Below are 25,013 nucleotides of genomic sequence, written 5' to 3'. Positions count from 1 at the left end.
CCTTCTAAAGCTCATGTCTGAAAAATTTTTCATCTCATATGAAAATTGGTCTTGTATAGACTTTCGTTCCATTGCTATGCGATCTTCCGTAAATCATATGCACTGATAAGGTTTTTTCGTCGTTTGGGTCTCAAATTCGGGGACAAACTACATATATACATTATAGACTTACCCTTAAAATTTCGAAAGTTAATCCATCACGGATTTTACTCATTCGCCATTTATATTCTACTTATGCAATTTCGAACCTCGCGTATTCAAACAGGTAAAAAAAATAAAAAATTCATGAATCGCACAAGAATTTTTACATACGCTCAAACACTTTGCATACTATTACGTTAAAAGTTAAAATTATCGTGGACCGTTAATTATATATACCGTTGTTTGCTTAACTTTTATTTATTTTTTATCAGATTATCACGATCTTTGCTCGTGAATGAGATTTGTGAGAATGGATAAAAGCAATTGCGGAAGCGTTATCTCAATTGTCTAACTCCTTCCTCTTCTCTCGACTCGCACGTGCGCCCGAGTTCCACACGATCGTCTCCCGCGCACCTCTCGCTGCAGCAGATATAAAAGGCGACGTGCTCCTTCGCCCTCCGCCAGAACTTATTATTATCAGATGATGGCTTCCATCTCTGGGCCTCACCTTCCCTACCCTCCCATCGACCACCTTGCCACTAACCCTAACCCTAACCAGATCCTCTTCAGAACCCTCTCCCCCTCCCCGAGCCCTAGAATCTCCTCCAATCCTCCTCACCCGAAACGCCTCTTCGTTGCTTCTAGGGCTTCCGGTTTCCCGCCGTGTAGGTGCGGCAGCGGCGGCGGCTGGACGAACGATCTGCCGCCGGATTCCTCGTCTTCGTCTTCCGGAGAGGAATTCGGATGGGATTTCCCGCAGAAGCAGCTCCGCTATATTTCTGGCAAGGTCAGCGATCCCTTCGTGCAGGCAGCGAGGAGCGCGGGGAAGCGGTTCCAGGACTACTTCGATTCGTATAAAGGTCGGTCCGAGAAGGCGGAGGCGTCACCTCCGCCTGTGCCGGTGGCGGAGGAGGAGGATGTACAATGGGATTGGAAGCGGTGGAAGCGGCATTTTGCGGAGGTGGAAGAGCGAGAGAGGATAGTTTCTGTTCTGAAGGTAATTGGATATCTCCACAATTTGGATAAAGTTGCAGGACAATTCCACTAATTTGATTCTAGTGAACTTCTGAATTTCGAAGTTCATGATAAAGACTGTGTTGCACTATTCTCTTGGGGAATCCTTTATGTAAAACAAAACGAAACTTACCGTGAGGAAGAAAAATCTATTGACTAATATGCAAACATAAAACTACTCTTAGTTTGATGCCAATTGTTAGCTGGTAGCGAGCAAAGTAAATCGATGGTTTGGAACCAAGGGCTCCTTATGTGAGTTCGACGCTCTGCATTTATTCAACACTCATTGACTTGCCTATTTTATGCATATAGTCTCCTCTAATGCTTTCCTTTTTTGTTTTCTTAAAATCCTTTTCTAAATAGCAGAAACATGGACGGTTACTATACTTAGTATCCAATGGGTGTGGTACTCTCTGTTTTTTCATCAAGGATCGATTCATCTATGTATGGCTGGGATGGACCTATCATGACTGGTTTATAGACGTTAGGGTGGATGAATTGCAATTGGCTTTATGTGGTGCATGTCACCAAGGGCGTAGCTAGGGGGAGGCAGGACTGGGCTGTAGCCCAGTCCTGCCTCCCGAAACAGTTAATTTTTTTTGTTCTTTTTTTTAAAAGCCCAGTCCTAGCCCAGCCCTGATTCCATATGAAATAGATTTTTATCCATTTTTGTAGCCCAGTCCAGTCCTAGCCCAGCCCTGACTGCAGCAAATAGTTTGATTTGTCCATATGAAATAGATTTTTATTTATAATTGTAGCCATTTTTTATTTTATCTCAATTTTTTTCCGGGGGCACTGCCCCCGAACCCCCGACTATCGCACAAATAAAATTTTTTTGGCTACAACCCTGTTCCCCCCCCCCCCCCCCCCCTCACATGAATCCTAGCTACACCCCTGCATGTCACATTACGAATCCTCAAAGGAGGGACTGGTTATGGTTTTTTTATTTGATTAATTGGATTAGATGGTTTATGAATAATTGGATTAGATGCAATTCTTCCACTGGTTTACTTGGTCAAATGCTGCTAGTTAATTAGCTTATGCCATGCATAATATGGTGTGGAGAACAGGAGAAGTAATATCCGTTATGCGTGATTAGCTTTTTCCATGTACATATGGTGTGGAGAAGTAATATCCGTTATAATTTTGGGATGGTATATTTGCACGGTTTAAGACCATTGGTAATAGAGCGTTCATTTAAATTTCAAGATTACATGTAGCGATTTTCCATCAGGAATTCCCTCTGGTTGGTTAACTTCTGCCAATGTTCTCTTTCAAAACTGACATGTCGGGATCAACTGTGCCATAAAATACTGTTGCGATTTCCTCTAGTCTCCTCAATACTGAAAGAGATCTCAAATGAATTGTGAAGATGTTAATTCGATGAATGTTATTCGCAGTGGGATTTTCATGCCCTTTGGGCCAAAGAATAAGATGGTTACTTAGGTTAGAAGTTTGAGACATGAATATGGGATTGTCATATAGTGTTACATCTTGGGTTCCCTCTATAGTGCATTTCTCACAAAAAACCTTCATGAACCCTTTCAGTCTCCAAATGATGAATGCTGTGAGCTAATTGGTGCAGAACTATGAAACAACTCAATTCCATTGTGGGAAACCAAATGTACAGCTAACTACTAAGCACCATTTGTCATACTCTCCTGCATTAACGTGCTACTGCTCTTCAAATATTAAGGGACTTGATGATGTTATAGTGTAAATTCAATGTTTTTCATATGAAACCATGAAGTTTTTTGGAACTGTCATTTCTGCAGTTAGTCACGAGTTTTCATTTCCATGAATTGCAGCTTCTGATGGTCATATTGCCAAGTCAACATATATGTCTCTAGGCTTATCAATCATTGGCAGAAATCCCTACTTAGTTCCTTGACATTTGTTGTCTTTGATAAATTTATATCAAGCTCTTACAGGCACAACTGAGAGACGCTGTTCAGAGAGAGGATTATGATGAGGCAGCTAAGCTCAAGGTGGCAATTGCTGCAGCAGCAACCAATGATACTGTTGGCAATGCGATTTCTCAGCTCAATGTAAGGAGCTTATCAGATTTTTTGTTGTCCTGAGTATGTAAAATATTTCTCACAGGATTCATCATATCATCATTGCAGAAAGCGGTAAGGGAAGAGTGCTACAAGGAAGCATGTTTTATTCAAGACAAAGCTGGTGCTGGATTGGTGAGTTCAATAACACAGGCCTTGAAAAAAAAAAAAACTAATGACTGTTGAGATGCATAGAGAGTGTGCATACATGCCAGCATACATTTTTGCACATGCCTGCATGTGCATGAACTTTACCCAGGAACAATGTCACAGGGAAATGTGATTTTGGCTATGTCACATGGGTACGACACGGGTAATTTTAAAATTTTGGACACGGGGACTCAGCTATATATATATATATATCCTGTGTGCATATATGTGGATATTGTCCTCTAAAGTTTGGCACCATCATGAGTGTTTTTATAAACTTTGCAAATTGTACTTTTTCCCTTGCAGAAAGGGGGGTCCGGGGGCTCCCCCCGGCGCAGTCAATATTGACCGAGTCCAAAACAAGGGCGGACTCGGCCTTGACTCGTTGACCGAGTCCGACTCGGCGTTGACCGAGTTTGGGCCGTGTCCGAAGCCGCATCCGTGTCTGCACCCGTGTCGGGGCGTGTCGACTCGGGTGCGGCGCCTCCCTAGCCGAGTCCGTGTGACATAGGATTTTGGCTGAATGTCCATGGCGACACGACCAGACGTGCTATTACAGACACTGACACATATGGCATTAATTGGGTATTTTTTAATATTTTGAGGATTTTTAATGATATTTTAGTAGAAGTGAATTTTTATATATTAAAATATCAAAAATAGTTTTTAAATGATTAAATATAAAATTTGTGCCCTTGTGTTCTATCTTTTAACGCCTATTACATACAAGTGGTGTTTGATGAACTTATGCAGGGTATGCTCATTTATGCTAATCTGCTTGTGCCTTTTAGTGACTATTAGTCAGCTTGTAACTTTTATTTCCATCGTGCAACAGTGTTTAGAATCTATGGCTTTTCTCAGATCCTTAAACCTTTTCATGGGTGCCTGCAGTTTCTTTGTTTCGATTTATTCTGTATGGATTTTTTCCTTATTTTCTTTACATCATAGTTATATGAAAATTGTGATTTTGAAACCCTTGAAATTGCTAAATTTTGTCACCTTTTTTAAATATTCAATGCATTGTTTGAATACTGGCAAAGATTTTCATTATTTTGTCTTCATGGGTTTCAATTCTGTACATGGAACTGGTTTGCAAAGACTACAGCCTACTAGGCAGATTTTCTCTGTCACTCCATTGATCTATTAGGGTAAACCATGTGGTTTCCTTTGAAAAACTTTTTTGAAAACTCTCTTTAATGGTAAATTAGTAACAAAATCCAATTTTTAATGTCTGGCTTTCTAGTACTTGATTTAGTATTTGGACAATAGTGTGTTAATCATGCTTTTTAAAACGGTTTTTGGATGGCAATGCTCAGTTCTTGAAATCCATTTCTAATTTATATGTATCTTTTATAATGAATGTTCACATCATCAACTTCTTCAAATCATCAATTCATCATTGTGATAGTCACCATCACCATTTTTTTTTCTGTTTTTATCTCAATTTTGAATTTAGGTTACCCTGTTCTCATGGTTTTCCCAATATGGATTAGGGAAAGTGGATATTTCCCATGAATTTCAGTTAAGGTAAAAAGTTGATGATTCTTTAAGAATTTACCAATTTTGTCCTCATTTTTAATATATTTTTTATATAACTTGTCTTTTTCCTTTTTCTAGTTTTCATTTCTTCTTTCTTCTCTTATTTCCTAACCATATCTTTTCCATCAAGGTTCATAATCTTCTCTCTCTAGGCCTTTTTCTCTAGTCTTTGATCTTTTAAAAAAGTAATTAATGGCATATTTTTCTTTCTGTAAGTTATGCATGATGTATGGTCACCAGGGTCATGTTCTGTAGGTTGTGTTTTATAGGTACCTAGTGATCCTGGTATGCTAGAGTGGCTTCATTTCGCACATGTATGTACATATATTATGAGAGTGAGCGGACTGGATCTTAGAAGTTATGTAGTAACTACTCATTCTTAAAACTCCATTTTTTCCTTTCTTCTCTAGACTTAGGAATAGAAAATGGATTTTCTGATTTCAGTGAGTTGGGTCATCCTGCCATCCAGTTTGCATGAACTAGTTCATGGTTCTCTGTCTGGTCTAGTGAATCCTGTCACCCTGATTTAAAGTGCAATTTTTGACAAATAGATAGGCATGGGGCATTTCTATAAGGCACACTCTTGCTGTGGTAGAACTTTTTGATGAACTTTTGGGAGTTTGAGATAGAAATTAGAATTAATCTAGCTCCAGTAAGGAAAAAGATAGTTACTCTTGCTATCATATGCCCATCCTGAAACTGTATTTATTTGCAAATTTGGTGTACATGACTTGTTGGTTAAAGGGATCTCATGCCCATTACTTGACTTTTCTTTTTTCATATAGTCATAGAATACTGCAATTTTTGACAAATAGTTAGGCATGGGGCATTTCTATAAGGCACACTTTTGCTGTGTTTGAACTTTTTGATGAACTTTTGGGAGTTTGAGATGGAATTAATCTATCTCCAATAAGGAAAAAGATCATAGTTACTCTTGCTATCATATGCCCATCCTGAAAGTGTATTTATTTGCAAATTTGATGTACATGACTTGTTGGTTAAAGGGATCTCATGCCCATTACTTGACTTTTCTTTTTTCATATAGTCATAGAATACTACTATCACAGAGAAATTCTTTTTACCACTTTGTTTTTAGATTTCCTAAGTGATAGACTTGATCCATGGTTATAGAATGTTCTGGAACTCCATAGTAAGAAGATCCAATGCAGTTGGTGCAATACTTTTTTCCTGTAGCCAGGCTGGGAGATAACCCTGGCAGATGTGAACCTGAGATTCCTCAGTCATAATAACAAGTCTACAAGTATGGCTATCTCATTCAACCCCACATTGTTAGAATGCTCATAGATTAAATTACAATCCTTTGATATATATCCCCAATAGTGGTTAAAATAAATTGCCAATTAGTTGGTTGTGTCTATCTCTCACATAGACGATACTCAACATGCACGCCAAGCATCACATTGCTGATATACTGACTTGTGACTTACACTTTGTTATTTCTTGCAGCTGGGTTGGTGGTTTGGAATATCAGAAGATCCATCTGATCCTTATGGTCGAATCATCCATATCAGTGCTGCACATGGCCGATTCATTGCAAAGAGCTACAGTTCACGGTAATACAGTAGCTATAATATGTCACCAAGTAGGAAATACGTCAATAACAAGCCATATTTTTTGTTTGTTTTGTTATGAAGAACCTGTTGTTGATCTGTGAAATGTGTCCAATAGAATGATATTGAAAGAGAAAGAAAATATAGCTCAATATTAATGCAAGGATATATATTGCAATTCCCTCTGATAAAGCTATTTGCCTTTGCCTTGGAAACAGAACTGTAAATGCACATATTTGATGTATGGAATCTGTCAACTGGAATATCAAAATGTTTTCCAAAAACTTATGAGATATTGAAAGTATTAAAGGCTTTTGTCTCTCAAGAATATCTTGTTGATTATCATCTTTGAGTTTCTTCTGAGAAAATTCAACATTGAGATACTCTCTGAACAGATTTTGGCAGCTGTGCTCTGCATTGGGTTGGCTGGACAGTTAACTTATGACGAGAATTAGCTTTAACATTGACTACATTGATGAAACAGCATGACATCCAAAGGAACTTGGACATAAATGTTTTTGTATCACGATGCATTATGATTATGTTTCACAGGTCCGATGTCTTCCACTGGTATTCGGGGGAGTATTCCTTATTGTCTTTTCTCTTGCTTTTGTTATGATAATGAGCTCCAAATAACATCATGCCAAGATGTTCATCTTCTTCGCCTGATTCTATGAGGTATGGAAATGGGATTGATTGTCTTATGTTTCGAGCTGCTCAGGCCCATTTTGTGCCATGTCTCAGTTGATGAACTGGTCTGGTTTGGTTTAGAGTGATCTTGGTTTTGTACACCCATTTTCTAGAAGTAGCTGGCTGAGTTGCCTTGGTCACAGTGAAGAATATGGGCCTGACCTGCTATGTGCTGGTTTAGGTACAATTTGTTCTCAACAGGCTGGGTGTGGTTTTGGAAGTTAAGGCTCTTTCGGTAAATTGGTTGTGTTCTGGCACCTCACTCATTATTTTTGCAACCTTAGCAGGCTGAGTTAGTCAAGGGATGGATTTTGGTGGCTGGATTGCTTCTGCTGAAGAAATATTGCCAGTTGCTATCTAAAGCAGGTCAAGAACATAATTTGTGGAGCTTTTCTTGGAAAAATGATGCATGGTTGGCTGAAATTTCCCAACCATGTATTATGGGTGTATCGGGGCTTTACACATGGCTGATAGATATTTTCAGACAGATAAAATTAAATTGGATTTAATACATGAGTAATTGAGAGAGTCATGTGGAAAAGTGGATTTAATACATGAGAATTGAGAGAAAGAATCATATGGATAGACTCATGGAATTGTGTTTCATGGATGTTAGGTCTTCCACTAAAAAATTTAAGGTTCCTCGTGTGGTTGTTAAATCCTCTTATATATTTTGCTTCTCAAAAAATAAAAAAAATATCTTATCTACTTTGGTATAAAGCATGTTGGACAAGGTTATATTTTGAGAGGGTTGCTGGATTGGTGATTCCTTACTAAGCATACCTTGTCTTTTTGGTTACCAAGGAGATTTGTACCTCAGGTACCTAGGGTTTAATAAAGTGTACCAAAGCTTGGAAAGGATTTAACAAATGATGTTCCCTCATGCACCTCTTTCATCTTGACTTGAAATGTGGATTATTTCGGTTCAGTTTGAAAGCTAGTTGTTTTGTCTGACAGCAGTATCTATGCCCATTCCCAGTTAATGTAGTTGGGGTAGCTGAGCCTCCTTGTCTTGAACATTTTGCCTCTCATGTTTAGCCATTTGTAATGGAGAACAACATTCAGGCTAGGGGTTTTGATTATACCAGCAAAATGCATGTGCACCCGTGCACATGGAAGGAATAAAAGAAAAAAGAGTCAAATTTGTATTTCAAATGCTTATACTTAACCCTGTAACACTGCCACTATTATGCAAGGCAAAAAATTTACACTTTAGTTATGCAGCATGCCACATTTAAAAACGATGCTTAGTTATTTACTTAATAAAACAAATTAGGCAAGACAAAGAAGTAAAGCATGAGAGAAGTGAAAAATATGTTTTTACTTTCTTAGCTAGGCAATAAGAACGCACATGTTAGATGACAAAAAAGGAAAATAACACCCTGTAAGAGAATTAGTTAGAATGGACAACTAAAGCAAAAAGATAGTAAAAGAGATAAAAATGCAAACTATATCAAATCCTATAAAAAAATGGGCTAAATTGAAGTTAAAAGCATCTAAAAACACTACATATATAATAAAAATTGAATGAAGACTATATTGTCTTGAAATGAAAAAAGAAAGATAATATATACTCAAAAATTTGTATATCATGCACATAGAGAATAAGATATGAGAGAGTAATGTTTAAGAAATAAATGAAAAGACCAAGGATTTCTAAAATATATTTCAAGGAGTTGAGTTCCATAAAACAAAATATTATTTTATGCAAAGGCCCATAATTTCTATTCCCAGGGAAAAAATGAAAAATTTGTTTAATAACCATTTAGCAATCATTGTAATATTCATTGCATAGTAACTTGAGTGGCATAGGGTGTCTTTGTCTATGGATGCCCTTTGTTAAGATACTTGGCAGTTGGTAGTTCATTCTTGTCCTTGTTTTGTGAAACTTCTCCATTTTTGCAACACTGAAACGGAAGACGTGAGTAATCTGATAGAAGAGGAAGTAAGAATTGCAAATGAGATGTGTAAGATGAAGTTAGAGAATGATTAAGAGAGAGAGAGAGAGAGAGAGAGAGAGAGAGAGAGAGAGAGAGAGAGAGAGAGAGAGAGAGAGAGAGAGAGAGATCCTATTTGAGTCTAACACTATTTGTAGATGTGAATCCTTAAATAAGATCTCAAAGTATATCTAGATCAAATTCAAAATTGGTTAAACATATTATTTTATATTTAGATAAGTGTAATATCAGTATTGTATTAAATCTATATTAATAATAAGATCACATATATCAATTTTCTAATTACGTTTTGGATATCCCAACTATTACGATTGCCTCTATCCACATTTCTTTGGATATTATAAGTTCATCCGGAGGGTTGGCCTATGGTTCCGGCTAGGTTGTATGGGTTCTAGATTCACCCATAAATCCTACGAAATGCTCTTCTGGGCAGGTACCCATCAAGGTAATGAGATTTGGATGTCTTACTCTAGTTAGAACATTGATCTGCAATATTACACAACACAGTGATCATCATCATCAACAAACCTTGCTTCACCTGCATCAGGTCAGGTCTGCCTAAAATTGTGGCTACCATATTTACAGTTCAGACTACAATTATACTTCCTCATTCTAAGATGTTGTTAGACATGAATCTTGTTGGAATTCATGAGCAATGTGCATGTGTAGCTTAGTGGAATCCAAGGTTCAGGAACTGGTTATGTCAGGGCTATCCTGATCCATTCAAGTTAATTCCCTCAGTTTCAAACTCAGATTTAGATCTGCCTGAATGATGCATAACCTGATTCAAATCGGTGAAAGCCAAGGTGGGTGGTGAGTTGGATGAGTTGAGCCCAGTTTGACATGCATGTGTGTGTGTGAGAGAGAGAGAGAGAGAGTCATTGTGAAGGGTAGTGAGATCATACCTCTTAATGGATTGAGTGGGCAGTTTGCAAGGTCCGAAGCTAAAAAGTGGGTTGAGGTCGTCATTGACCAAGTGAAAAAAAAGTTCCTAGCATAAAAGGTTCCACCAGCATCAACACAGACTACGCTGCATCATCGACTGAGCTCTAGTGGCTTGTTGTCTTGTAGTAGGGAAAATAACGTAAGTGTAAAAATTATGTCTAATTTTCATTGGACACTTTTATCAAAGATGTAATGATAGCTCTTTCTGGATTTTAATGTGAAGTGAGCCTGCTACACATCAAACTTAGATGGCAGGTTTTCACAAGTGGAGAGATACATAAAAAAATGATTTAACTGGACTTCTTTTAAGATGGGAAAGTAATGATAGCCCTCCCTGGATTTTTTATATGAAGTGGGCCTGATATCTGTCAACTAAATGCGACGTGCAGGCACCACAATGACAGGTTTTTACTATTCAAAGGGGAAATATGGTGGATGACAGGTTTTCATATGTAGACTTAAAATATAGCATGTTGGCTGGTTAAACGGTGAAAATGTATGCACATGTCTCAACATCCAGCCTTTCATCTTCACAGCCAATGGAAAACACGGTAATGTTAATTCACAACCAATAGAAAACAAAGAAAATTTTAATTTTTGCAATTGTTAGGACTGGTGGCCCCTTTATATATAGTGTAGAGTTTGATCTTTTTTCTTGGTGGTGTAGAGTTCACATCTTCTTGCTTCTAAGATTGATTGCAGCGTATCACATTGGCCTTCCCTCTCCTATTGCAACCTTGTGATTATGTAGAGATTTGTTGAATTTTTCTGATCTTGACGTAGACTATTATTAGTGTTGCACCCTTCATAATTGGTGAAACATTGCATAATGGTGGAGAAATTGGCTTGATTGGATGCTTTTGCATATAGAAACGTCCTTCCACAATATGTGCTTGACTATATCACAGTACTTTGGAATAAAATTCAGGAAGCAAATTGTGGAACCTTAAGAGAAGTTTTATTAATTGAGCCTTTATATGTTCTTTAGTGTTGTTTATATACTCTTAACTTCCTAGATTGCATAATGCTTTTCGTGAGATGATTAATATCCATTAATTTCATTAGGTTGCAAATGTAGTTTTTTATATTGTGAGTGCACATGATTAAGCTTAGCTAAGTAAAAACCTCAGTTTGGGTTGAATGGACACCCTTTCCTTGATACTCACTGTATGCCCTTGTTGCAGTCCTTAACTTTCCATTCTGTGCTCCATTCTGCTTAGAGATATGGTGTTCTACTAAAAGTGCCTGTCGAGTGCATTTTTTTTTTAAGACGTCACTCTTCTGGATGTTATGCTCCAGGCAGAAGTCTGCTCCCCTTTTTCTTTTCCCCTTTACCCCCTAGACTGGCAAAAATCTCTGCATGATGAAGTGAAAAATAAGGTTATTATAGATGAGCTCATGTTAAATGCAAACAAATACAGTGCATATGTATGCACATGCACGCTTGATAATTTTATTGTTCAGTATCTTCTTTTATTTTGGGTATCTTTTATGATAGTCACTTTCTAACTACTCATTTTGAACAAGTGACGTCTGTTTAATGCTCCAACTTTACATCGTTCCTGTTTTTGTGATGTCAATAGTTTTTGGAATCTGTAGAATATGATCTGCCTAACTATACATTGATGAATGAAAAAGAGCAGCAGTTTGATTAGTCATTCTGAGTTTCTGATGGTGCATCTGTTCTTACATGAATTGGCATGTGGATTTTCTGGAATTTAACGAGTTTTCTTTGACAGGCAACTGGCTACCTCTTTGCCTGGCATTCCTTTATTTGAAATATATGTTACCATAAATAGCAAAGGCGAGTATTCACAGCAGGTACAATTTTGCTCATTTGAGGTAGTCATGGTCAGTTTATCATTTGATGATTGTCTAGAACTAATGGAAATTAGTTAATGCCTGCTAGTAGGATGTATGCTTTGTTGAGAATATCGTCTTTAATATAAATATATCACAATCCCAAAGGGTTTGGCATAGTGGGATGGGGCCTAGGCTGCTAGGCGGATGGTCTAGATTCAAATCCCATGGGTCCTGTGCAAGCCGAAGCGTGGCAGCTCCCTGTAGGTGAGGGGTAAGCCCTCGGAGTTTTTTGCTGCCAAGACAGCGGCCGTAGGTACGCGCAGGCAGAGCCAGCACGGCTAGGTCTCATCCTGGAGTGGTTTCTCTGAGTAAAAATAAAAAAATATAGATATATCATAATCATCATTTCTTTCACTGAAGTGCCCATAAAGCACTGACTTATCTTTTGGGATCTCCAAATTCTTGTAGTGTTTCTCATGATGATTAAAATCAAATGTTACCCTTAGATTTGGTGACAACTTTGTTTCGATTTTCGTATATGTAAGTAGAATGTTTACAGGGTACATGACTAATTTTGTATGGCATGGGAATGCGGTGTGGGAGCGAAAACGGATTATCCATGGACATGCCTTATATCTTCCTTATTAGGTCTTTTTTCTTTTGATGGACACACCATGTAGAGCTGAGATGATGATTCAAACATGTGGGAACTGTTGTAAGAATTGTATTGCAACGTTTGATACAGTACAATTAGTCATAGTAATTTACCAGGATATGGTACAATACTCCATGAAATAACACAATATGTGGTCTATCGTGCTCCATCACTTTGTATCACTGGTATTGTAAGATACAGCCTATAGCATATGAGTCTATCTTTGTCTGAGCTTGAAGTTTTTTAGCTAGTCTTTTGTCTCCATTTTTTGCTAGTTTTGCTTGTACTTTTAAGTTCAATATAGTCATTTTGACACATTTTTACATCCAAAACTGGCAATTTCTCCTTATGATTTAGTGTTTTTCATACCTAAAAAGTGGGGGTTTGAGATTTTGCCCTAATTTGATTCTTGAGAAGCTTAATTTGTGCATGATCGTTAGGGTTACCTTAATCCAGTCTTCGGTAAACTTGATTTTATGTGAAGCAGCTATCCTATTGGTTTAAGGATAAAATTGGTGAACCACTAACCTTGTTTTATATTTAAATTCTAAAAAAATAGAGATTTTAGACAGAAAAGGATTTTACAGTTGAGATGTGAGCAATTTATGAGGAAGAGTGTATGTGAGTTTGTGCATCTTTATCATGTAGTTGTCCATGAAACCTTTACACTTCCATTTCTTAGTATCCACATAGTTATCTTTTTCAGTTTAATGTCATGTCTATTGATAAGCTCCTTGTGCTTTCCAGGCAGTCTACTTGAAGAAGACTAGAGACAATGCCATGGATTTTCAAGCATCATCTTCTAAACCATTGGATTCTAGTGACACAAATTTATTGGTTAATTCAGCTGAAGAAAAAGATAATCTAGAAAGCTCAGAAGCTATAGAGGAGAGTGAAGATGTCGAGGACAAGGATGATGATGATGATGATGTGGCTGAGGGATTGACAGGTGTTCTCAATATCTTGCGAGATATGATACCAGGTGCAAATATTAAGGTATTGAAGGTTGTTGCCCCTGGAAAAGTTGACAAGGATTTGATCTCGAAGGTGTTTGAACAGATAATGGAAGATGAAGATGAAGAAAAGGACATAGAATCAACAACTGTTGGGTCATCAAATGAGGTTGATATGGAGAGCACACAAGATGAGGTTCCAAATGTAGCAAGTAATGATGCTGCTGAGGAAGAAAACCAGATCGCAGTGAAGCTGGTAATTGGTGGACTTGTTCAGAAACTGTCAAGTAGCAAACCTAACATCCCAATTCGGATGCCGGCTACTCTTGAAAAAAGAGATCGGTTATCTTTTTTATTTCGCATAGAGAAAGATGACAGCCAACAAGAAGTTGGCAGCAAATATCATGGACCTGTGGGAAAAAATGCTAAACATCCTGTACATCGACCTATTGGCCTTGTTACATCAGATCTTGCAAAGGTCCTTGTGAGAGGGGAGAAGGTTCCTGGGAAGGTTGGTTATTTCCTTTTCTTGTTTATGGGTGGACAAAAGCAACACTATGAATACATAAAAAAATCCTCCTCTTCTGTGATTCTTTATTTTTTTTAAATTTTCTTTAAAAGAGGCATTATTCTCTGAAATGGTTGGAATTCTCCCTTGATACTGGAATAGATGCATCATCGGATAAGCCATGACCTAAAATGGGGATAGCTCAAGACAAGTTGGATCTCAGAGGTCATGTTGATCCATCTGTATTCTATCTACATCTTATGATAATTTAAGATAATAACTAAATGAAGCTGGCCTGACACAGTTCAAACCCTAGGTTGCTTCGGACTTCCAATACTTTAGGACTAGTGGTGGAAAGAGAAATATGTGTAATATCTCTGGTTATGTCCAAGTCTTGACTCCTGTCTGGGCTGACAATGGGTTGCATCCAGGTGAAATTCCTGATTGGTCTATCCCTACTTTTTCAGACATGGACCCCTAATACTTGGTCCTGACATTGGGATTCTGGATCTTGTTTGGAGGTGTGATCTGGAGCTCAATCCAGATATATTAGGATAGAATTACAAGATCCAATAGTAATGTGAAAATAGCTTGATGTTTATAGTGTTGTAAACTGATTCAGGTTCTTAAGGATGTTGGGGATTTTATGAACTTTGCCTTGAACCAATTCCAGAATCGACAAGCTCTATCTGGTACCACAGTTTTCCGTCGGATAGAAATACCAACAACGTCAGATCCTCTTCATGGTGACCATCTTTTTCTTTTTCCCTTTTTAGCTGTTAAAATATTTTTGGCCGGTGTAATTTTCTTCAACGAGTCTGTATGATGACTTAAAATTGTTTATGATGGATTTCTGTGGCCAGGTCTATACGTTGGTGCTCATGGTCCATATAGTTCGGAAGTTATTCATCTGAGACGTAGATATGGTCAATGGAAAGAAGATGGTGAAGATTCAGAGTCTCAACGTCTTGAATTCTATGAGTATGTTGAAGCTTTAAAAATAACTGGGGATCCTTATGTCCCAGCTGGTCAGGTATTTTTGGTTCATCTGATACATCTGATCTGATACAGTTATGTTCAAGTGCCATTTTTTTTTCTTTATTGTCATCTGTGGTTTTACAGGTTTTTACAGTATGCTTACAGACAATTGGAATGATATGATTCCCATGGCTATTTCTTGTTTGAGTGTAATATCTTAATTTTGTAATGTAAGTCTTCCCTGAAAGTAGTTAGAAAAATTGGGCTCTTGCAATGGTTGGTTGCAAAACCATTGGCCCTTCTTTTTATGTGCTTTGACCATGTTGCTGTGGTTTTGTTTCCTGCCAATGGTTATAATTATTAGTGGTTCCTGGGGTGTGGCGGGTCCTTTCCCTCCTTATTGGCAATGCACACAAAAGACAAAACAACAGAAGAGACCCTTGATTATTTACTTACCTCTATCACTTGAGCACCCCGTGTTTTCTAGTTATCCCTTTTTAGTATTGTTTTTTTCTCTTGACTTAGTAGGTTGGGCATATAACAACGAGGAAGATGTCTCTACCTGTGTTTATGAGAATGGGAGCCTACCCGTCCCTAGATGAGGACACCCCCTTGAACCCTCCATATTGGCAGCTCAGCTGTGGGATGGACGCCTTGCTCCTTTTTCCCTAGAGCCTGACAGTACCAATCTCTCTCTCTCTCACACCACCCCATTCATTGATGCATGCTTTCAGACATTCTGTATCTGACTGTAAAATACCATCTTCATAGGGATGTAAATTGATTGGTTCAGGTCTGATGTAGGTATTGCTTAATCCTGCATATTCTGGTGTAGCCCAACTGGATGGATTCAGAGCTGGATCCAGACATGGATGAGAAAGCCTCCACTGGACCCTGCATTTGATTAGCTACTTGTCATTACTGGAATCAGTTTTATATATAATCATGTTTTGGATGGTAACTGAATTCGTATTCTTTGGGATTTGTGTACACTAAGCATAAAGCATATGTGATCTGCTTACCTAATCTGATCTGGAAAGGGTTAGTAAATTCATTCAAATGGCATTCGGTCAATCAGATTTCATAGGCAAATCCCCTGCATTAATGCACCTGCATCTTCAAGCATGTTTGGAACTGATGACACAAGCATCCTCTAGAAATACTCTACACGTCATTTGCCAGAGTAGTTGAACGTTGAGAACATCTAAACTGTGGATTCAAACAGACTTGTGGATGATATGCACCTGTTTTGGATTGTGAAAAATGAAGCCCATGATCAATATACATGAAACTTAGAATGGGCTATGTGTGTAACCTTCCTTTTCCCAATAACCATCTCTACTCCAGACACCAGCAGACTGGGGTTCATGAGAGAGAGAGAGAGACTATCATTGAATCAATAGCATTCTAGAGGTGCACAAATACAACTACTAATCCAAGAGTGACCAAAACACCAAAATGATGCCTACTATTTGTTTTGTGCAAGGGTATCATTATGTAAAACATTGTCTTTCTAAGTTCATTTCAGAGTGAAATAGGTTTTGATATTTCTGAATTCCAGCTTATCAAGTTCAACATTTTCAAAGATCAGGCTAGTGCAAGGCTGATTTATTTTTTTGGCTATTTTTTCTAGGTTGCATTTCGTGCAAAAGTTGGCAAACACAATCAATTACCACATAAGGGAATCATTCCAGAAGAATTTGGCGTGGTATGCTTGTGTTGTTACTGATAGATGTGTGCAGATACCTCATAGTTGAAAATCTCTAGCAGGGTAGTGATTTCTGACGTTCTGACTGGAAAATGGTTACTTAGGTTGCTCGTTACAAAGGTCAGGGTCGGCTTGCGGAGCCCGGTTTCAAGGATCCTCGCTGGGTTGATGGAGAGCTTGTAATTCTTGATGGAAAGGTACTTTGCTTCTTCCTGGAACATTCTAACGTTGTTTTTTGTCTTCCATTATCTAAGTTTTGGTACTCTGTTTTATTGTGTTTAAAGTACATAAAGGCTGGTCCTGTGGTTGGTTTTGTATACTGGGCTCCCGAGTACCATTTTCTGGTGTTTTTCAACCGGGTGAGGCTTCAAGATTGAGTTTTGGTATCCAGCTTCTGAACAGAGATGAAGGCTGACCTGCTCTTACGTTTAAGGTGTGTTTTCCTTAACTTATGGTAAGAGGCCACTACAATTCACCAATTTTTTCAGGAGTCACAAAGCATAACTGTAGTTCCATAAAAGTAAAGGAAATTGAAGATTAAAATAATTCATGATCTGTGAAAGCAGCATTGAAGAATTCTAGAAGTATGCACTTTATAGTCATCTTTTAACTCAAGTTTTGGGAATTAGTAACTCCTGTTGATTCTCTGAGTGTGTTGACTTTTAAAAGAAAAAACCGGGGGCAATGATAACTTTAAGTCCGGAATTTATATTGAATACACTCAAATTCATCTTGGCACCCATATGTATTAGGAATTTGCTCGAAGTTTTGGTTCTTCAAAAATATGTTGATTGCCTGATAGTGTTTTCTTTGAGCGGTTCTATCTATGATTGCTGAAGTTTTGACAACACGCATCAAGTATGGGACACACTTAAAATCCCTATGAACATTAATTGATCTCGTCTCCAAAACTGATTCCCGTTTTTGGTTTGTTTATGGAAGCATTGGCAGGTATTTTTGCGTCTTTAGGGTCGACGGTTTCAGCTATTCTGGCCTGCTAACAGTACATCAAAGATCGACTTCAGGATAGGAGGCAGGAATCACCAAGATGCATGTCACCACTGCTAGAATTTTTTCTAGCATCATTTTTACGGGTGTTGCCGGGTTCCATTGTATATTCTCCCCCAGCAATTCAGAAATCACCGATAAATGTCTATAGTATAATTTAATGCCTTTGTTTTTTTCCTACTAATTTGCAGCTAATATTTTATTTCCGTTTTAGCTTGACCTTGTTCTTTTTTATCCTTTTTAACATAATATTCCTTAAATATAGGAGAATCATTGTCCATTTTATGGCTTTTGCACTGAAATATTGAACTGTATTCATGTGCAAAACAGAAACTTTTTTCCTTGTTTTGTGTCCTTTTTTCTGGCAAAAAAAATGGTAAAATGTTTGTGTTCTCGTTATCATTCGGCCAAGTTGGTCTGCAGCACCACCTGCTACTTGCCGTATTGTATTCCTAAACTAAGGACCACCATTAGTTTTATGAGAGAGCCAAATGTTTTAAAGAACCCAATAAATGTGGTATTGTTTGTCCCCATTCCAAAGTCCCTCCATTGAGAAGTGACGGGTCCATCTTTTTCGGCGGGGACCCTACTGAGATCCCTACGACCTATCACCAAATTAGCCCCTCCACCCAGCACCACCTGCTACATGCTTCACGCACCACCACTGGCTTAGATTTGTTCTTTTCCTGCTCATGCATGAGAGAGAGAGAGAGAGAGAGAGAGAGAGAGGACCCCATCAACCTACCTATATACCAAAAGTCCAATCGAAAAGACAATGATGTGTATATGACTGTATATTTCGATCGTTTAATTGTGGTTTTAAATATTGTTGGACACGGTTTGATGAGCAACCCGTAACATTATTTAAAGAAGTGATATCATTCTACAGTTCTTGGATTTTTGTTAATGAATCAATCATGCTTAGTGCATTTACGTAGGTCACTGGTTATAGGATGGATAAGGACAAACTCGGTCACTAATTAAAAAAAAAAGCAAACCATTCATGACCTCACGATAAAAAAATTTGTATATTCATGTTTGCCATATTAAGCAAATCCAGAGAGGACCATTTCCTATGCTTTATGCTTTTCAACCAGTGGAAAAAAAAGAGAGTGCAACCACCACATCTGTGATGGTTCAGTTCCAAATGGTTGGTCACTTGATCATGATAATGATTACTATAATACTAAAATTATTGGTTGTAATGATCCTCAAGTACTCTTCAAATAGCATGTTGGGCATCTTACATTAGCACAATGTTTTTTTTTACTCGGAGAAACGGCTTACGCAGGGAGGTGACACCCATGGGATTTGAACGTAGGCTGCCCCGTCAAACAGCCTAGGCCCCATCCCACTACACCAAACCTTTTGTGTCTACATTAGCACAATATTTACCTCTTCCTTTTTAACAGCCTTTTGTTTGAAAGCAACTTGTCCTTGTCCTTGCTTACTTGACTGCGGGAAAGGGAAAAGTAAGTCAAGTTGCCACATGGGGATGTTGAGCTCGTGGCTAGTTTGGGCGTCGCATTAAACATGACCTAGCCCATTGAAACCTTGACCAAGTTCGTGATTTCGTTTTCATTTCTAGTGAAAAGTTCTTGAACTTGGTCTTCTCTTTGTTATGGTGCCAGTGAGGTAAGAGAGGTAAAAACGATGGTTTCTCTTGCAAGTTGGCAAGCGTACTTAGGTCATGTTCGCTAAAGAAAAAGAAAGATGTGTGGTGGCTTACGCCTCTCATAACGCCACCGGTTTTTCAGAGGCGTTGTTTCTTGACAACTTAACAAAGTTTTGACGTTGAATTTCAGGCTTTCTGAATTTCTTATTGTGGGGAGCCGTCTGTATTCTGGACCGGTTTGACAGAGACCCGTGTACCGTATCGGATTAGCGCCACTTGATGACAACTTACAAGCTGACCATGGTCGTCTCATAGTAGACTGATTGTGTACCACAAAGAGCCATACCTAGTGCGGTCCTGTATTCCTTGTGCTGGGGTGCGGCGAACTGGAGAGAGTCATAACCTTCTGCCTTTTGCAAGAAGTGGTCGTTCTCAAGGCTTGAACCCGTGTTTTCACGCGGACGGTACCTTGTAATTTTTTTAGAGGCGCGACTTATTGAACTCTATTGATCAAGAATGGCCGATGAGTTGAAACCACCAAGCGACTTTTGCGGCGATTGTATGTGGTCTCCAGTTCAAAGACATGAACCCAACTTGGTCATCATAGTAGCGGGCTTGAGAAGAAGGTGCTGACCTTTTTGTCCCAGGTTCGACTCTCTCACTGGGTGTGTGAGTGGCTTTCATTGGTGGGCTTCGTAAAAACTTGGCTGTCAGTGACACTACTCAAAGATTACTTGCTTTGGCAGGGAACTTCAAAAAAAAAAAATGCTCGTCATAGTGCTCAAAAGTCCAAGGACTTGGCCTGACTTAGAAACCATGAATTGAACTCAACAGACTTGGAAGTCATGAATTGAACTCAACAGGGTGTCATCATAAAAGCAATACCCAGCCTTAGTTTAAGTCCAATCCGATACGAACCGGTCTGACCCGAGTCGTAGCAAAACAAGAGACTTTGATGAGAGCAGTTTTGCCATATCAGAAAAACTTCAGGTTTACTTGTTCTTGTATCCAATCAAACGCTAAGACTTGTAAAAAAAAAAAAACAGAAAAACAGAAAATATCTATAGATAAAAAAATCAAAGGTTGGTGATGTGTGACACGTGGCATGAAGGATGCCATACACGATCAATGATTGGGCAGCCCCTGTGACAACCCACGTCAGCGTCCTCCCTCCCTCTTTGTTCCATCTGAACCTCACGTGGTGGATTAAAATATTTGTGCTGCAAAAAAAAATCTCATATAATTAAGGAACAATCTTTTTTTTTATCAATGAATAGATGTTATTCAACAACCCCCAAGCCATTTCAAAAGCAGACCCATGTATTCCCAAATTCTTAATGCTACACATGCTTCTATCAAAACTATCAAACAGAGACCTGATTCCTGAAGTTATCTTCAATCAAATTTTACTACCTAATATAAAAAAGGTCATATTTTTTATGTTTAGGTCTTGTGTACCCCTCCTGATCTGGTAGAGGCTACTTGTGAATGTTACCAAGTTGAAGGGATGTCACAAGTTGGTCGACTTGTGAATGTCACCAAGTTGAAGGAATGTCACAAGTTCGAAACTTATGAGTGGCATCCCTTGCCACAACGTTGATGCAAGCTTTAGTGCTGTACTTCTTGGTAGGGGGTGGGCAACTGGCTCAGCAGCTCGATGGGCTAAGCTGACCCACCCTGCCATGGGCCATGATTTTAGGCTCAGACCCGTTAAGTACCAGGCCAAAACTCAACCCGTTATATAAGTGTGCCGGGCTTGGGCTCGTGGGCTACCGGGTCAGCCTGATGAACCTGAGTTATTTATTAATTTTTAATAATATAAAAAATTTAAAAATTAACTATTACATATAGTAACTTGGATAATTATTATTATTATTTACCTAATTAGTTGCATGGGAACTTGATATTTGTTAATTATTATTATTTACCTAATTAGTTGTACCAGAGCTTGCTATTCTCTCATTTAAGACATAATTTCAGTCAAACATTGATGCATTTTAAGATTTGGCCAGCCGGGCCAAGCTGAACCCGGCCCCGTTGGGCCAATGAAACGGGTCATGGGCTTCTCTTCAAACCAGAGCCCATTAAGAATCGGTAAGCAGCTGTTGTAAATAGTGAATCAACCAGGCCACTTCTGTGAAATGCTATCTCAAAGATCTTAACTAAAGATGGTTAGGGTCATTTAACTTCTGCTCAAGAGCCAAGAGTATCTAAAACATAACTTACAAAACTAGGCAGCTATTGTAATAAATGAAATGTTAGGCAGCTTTTAATAAAAAGTAAATAAGTCAGGCCACTTTTTCAAATTGCACTTTAACTAAAGATTGTTAAGATCATTTTGTATGCATTATGGGTGTCAACTAGAGGGAGGCAAAAGTGGGTCTGTTTGTATCCATTCAAACATAATATTGGACTCATTCGACTTGAATGCAACCAATTTGTATCCAATTAATATATTGGATTAAGTAGACTTGATTGAATCCAGTTGGACCAGATTAGATCCAGTTAATCATATTGGATTCAGTAGAACTGAATGGAGACAAATTGACCACGTTTGATCCACTTAACCAAATCATATCCAGTCAATTATATTGGACTCATAAATGGACTCAGTTAGATTATATTGGATCAGATTGGATCCCAACAAATTGATTTGTATCCCTATACCTTTATCTCTCTCTCTCTCTCTCTCTGAATTTATGAAAAAAGGATAGCACTATTTTTGAAATTATACGGAATGCGATACGTAAGTGGATAATTTTTCATTTTTTTTTTAAATCCTCCCTCTCCCAATGATTGGAGGGGAACTGAGATCGGACGGCCCAAGGAAGAGAGTAGGGAAAACTTGAGCCGTCCGATGGAATCAGACGAGGCCACGTAAGAAAGAGAGAGAGAGAGGGAAGGGAGACGTGTGGTATAAATATTGAAGCGTATGGAATGGCTTTCCGATTGCAGGGAATCTTCGTGATTCCCATTTTGTCCTTCCCTCTTCTTCGTTCTCGTTTCTCTCTTCGTCTTCCTCGTTCCTTTCTTCTCTGAAGATCGGTTCCGTAATCGTCTGAGATTCCTGTAGGTTTTCTCGACGGGGAATCCGGCGATCAGTCGGATTTCTCTGCGAAGGGAATAGGAGGCAAGATTACAGAGTTCAGTTGTCGCCTTTCTCTCTCGTTTTCCTCCCTTTTGTAGGTGATCGGAACGGAAATTAAGCTTTCGTGTGGTTTTTTTTTTTTCTGTTTTTGGATGATTTTCTGTTTTCCCCCTTTATTTTTCTTTATTTAGTAGTGTGGGGTAGTCCCCTTTTGCTATTTTCGCAATTCGTGTCATTTTTTCTTTCTACGGTATCTACGGGAATCTTTTTTTCTTGAAAGAAAAAAAACAACGGTTTCAATTTTTTTTCTTGAATATTTTTCGTTGCCTGATTTTGCGACATTTATTAAATGTTTGGTTTTAATTGTGCGAGAATTAAGAAAAAATCTTCATAAAAAGAGAATAAAATTGCCGTGCTCTTTGTGGTTCTCTTTTCAGCTCTAATGATCACACGAGCTGGGTTTTAAATTCATTTTTTTTGCATTAATATTTTTATTTTGTATTAAAAAAACGTTTTGACTGGAGAAACAGGGAAAATTTTCTGTTGTATTTTGTTAAATCTCCCTATTTCTGATTTTTCGTTCGATTTTCTGTTCGAAAAACCCACCGATTTTTTCCTAAAAAGGACAAAAAAAAAATGGCCGTCGCCTTCCCTCGTCTCTCTTGGTGGCTGTGGGGTGGAAAGGAACACGAGCCCTCGGTTCACTCGGGCTCTCCTCCCATGTCTTCGTCTTCAGCGGAGTCGAGTTTCCGGGAGCCGGATTCTTTGCATTTCCGGGCGAACGGAGCGAAATTCCCGTCTACTTTCAGGAAGGTGAAACGGAAATGGCACAGCCGGGAGGAACGGAAGGGGATCGATCGGGAGTATGATATCGTTCTGGTGCCGTCGGACGGTGGATGCATGTCTGGTTCAGAAACCGACGACTCGGATTGGTCGATTGGTTGGTTGGAGCCCCACGCCCCCGAATTCCAGGACGACGATGAATCTGACAACAGTTTTGCCGTGTTGGTGCCTTGCTATGGGAGGCCTTTTGGCGACTCTGCCGCAGAAAACTCGGAGAATCAGCTTTTGGGTGCCTTTATTTCCAATTTACACACTGGGTATTCTGCAGGTGAGCATCTCTTCCCCTGTTTTTTCCTTCATCTTTTCTCTTTTCTCTTTTTTGGGTAGGCATGTGAAAGGAACGGAAAAACAAAGATATCTTACGCTCTTCATTAGAGCGTGTGCTTTCCATCGTCTTTGTCAATCTCTGGTGTTATTAGAAGAGGGAGTAGTGTATCAAAACTCAAGCAGGTCATCCGATGGGTTTCTATGCCGCTGAGAACAGGTGGACGGTTCTATAATTTAGACCATTCACCTCCAGTTTGCCTCTTGATCCATTGCCGGAAACCCACAGAATCTGGCAATTGTAAGGGACTAGCGGGTAAGAGTGAAATTAATAGGGATCTAGCTGCTGATTGAATCTGTAGAAGAAAATATTACGAAAAGGATTTGGGGACCATGAATGTGGCCTTGGTATTGGAACTTTCAGGACTTGGTCAGGACCACAATGTTTCCCGGCCAAATGATTGTAGCCTGAGTCCAGTTACGAGTGCTCGTAAGGTTGCCGAAACCAGCTCGAGAATTATATCTTGTTGGGACCAAACCAGCGAAATTGTGAGTCTCGAGTATGATTTCGGACTACAGAGAGATTCTTCAACTCATGGCAGCACCATCTTTCCTGCCATGGAACCGATAGTTTAACTAAACAAGACTCTTCCCTAGATAACCAACGAAACAGCGAACCTTGCGTTTTGAACCTTTTGTGGAATCTTTTAATTTCCAGTAACTCAAATGACATTTGCACCTTTGTCATGTGCAGAGAGCAAGAAGTACATGGAGAAATGGCTGTCCTCTCTACAGGAGCCGCAGGGCTTTCAAGTTGGCAGGTGACCATAATGGAGGACACACTCAATGCACATGGTGTGATCCTGTTGGAGAGAAAGAAGCTGCGTTCAGCTCATTATATCCTCCAAAAAATATCATGTACGTCCAGCATGCACGTGCCTTACAAGAGAGATTAAAAAGGAAAAACCATCAAATCAGTGAAGAAAACAAACAGCATGAGCAGTTGGATCAAAGCCTTCACTAAATTGAGCCCACTTTCTCTATGTTTTATTGTTCTTATGTGCGTGTGTGAAATTATGGTGTGATGATCCATTGTAATTATGGGCTTGGGGTGATTGCTCATAATTATATGTAAATACTAGATGTGGAGATTCTTTATGTAAATAAATATCCACCAATGTACAATATGAAGCATCAAGCTTGATTCCTATTGTAAATACCACCTCCCCTTCATATCATTACAAGCTGCAAAATTTTGCTAACTCGCCTTGTTCCATTATTTCCATGATTATGGTGTATTGTTAATTCTTTTTAAACTTGAAAATTTGGAATGATGCAGACTACTGAATCTGATGTCTTTAATTGCTGTCCTACTTGCTTTGGAATATGTGGAGATTCCTTGTCTAAAAAAGTCAAAACCAATGTACTGTATGAAGCATCCAGCTTGATTCTTGTTGTAAATACCTTCCCTTCCCTTTCAATACAAGCTGTAAAATTTTTGCTTCTTAACCTGTTCCATTATTTC

The 25,013-nt window shown here is 38.7% G+C and overlaps 2 protein-coding genes across 7 annotated transcripts; both read left to right on the top strand.

Annotated features, from left to right (window-relative positions):
• Window positions 1-607: 607 nt before the first annotated feature.
• Window positions 608-20,526, top strand: LOC149835070 (protein EXECUTER 1, chloroplastic-like). 6 transcript variants are annotated; one of them, XM_090011676.1, is made up of 12 exons: window positions 608-1,138; window positions 3,087-3,203; window positions 3,282-3,347; window positions 6,369-6,475; window positions 11,805-11,886; window positions 13,271-13,987; window positions 14,607-14,730; window positions 14,848-15,017; window positions 16,596-16,670; window positions 16,775-16,867; window positions 16,955-17,103; window positions 19,484-20,526. In XM_090011676.1, the coding sequence occupies exons 1-11, from the start codon at window positions 623-625 to the stop codon at window positions 17,045-17,047; spliced, it is 2,160 nt and encodes a 719-aa protein (XP_089867802.1). In that variant the 5' UTR covers window positions 608-622; the 3' UTR covers window positions 17,048-17,103; window positions 19,484-20,526. The 6 variants fall into 6 exon arrangements, with proteins under 6 accessions (XP_089867802.1, XP_089867803.1, XP_089867801.1 ...); XM_090011677.1 differs by lacking the exon at window positions 19,484-20,526 and adding an exon at window positions 17,613-18,021 and having other exon boundaries at window positions 16,964-17,103; XM_090011675.1 differs by lacking the exon at window positions 19,484-20,526 and adding an exon at window positions 17,640-18,021.
• Window positions 20,527-22,244: 1,718 nt separating this feature from the next.
• On the top strand, window positions 22,245-24,750 carry LOC149835069 (uncharacterized). The gene is made up of 2 exons (XM_090011672.1): window positions 22,245-23,492; window positions 24,243-24,750. Exons 1-2 carry the CDS (start codon window positions 23,018-23,020, stop codon window positions 24,311-24,313), a joined length of 546 nt encoding a protein of 181 aa, XP_089867798.1. The 5' UTR covers window positions 22,245-23,017; the 3' UTR covers window positions 24,314-24,750.
• Window positions 24,751-25,013: the final 263 nt, after the last annotated feature.

The sequence above is a fragment of the Nuphar pumila genome, chromosome 6, assembly GCF_984573655.1.
Source record: "Nuphar pumila chromosome 6, dmNupPumi1.hap1.1, whole genome shotgun sequence".
In the NCBI taxonomy this organism is placed as follows: domain Eukaryota; kingdom Viridiplantae; phylum Streptophyta; class Magnoliopsida; order Nymphaeales; family Nymphaeaceae; genus Nuphar; species Nuphar pumila.
The sequence above is the reverse complement of the archived record's forward strand: the minus strand, read 5'-3'. Positions and strand labels throughout refer to the sequence as shown.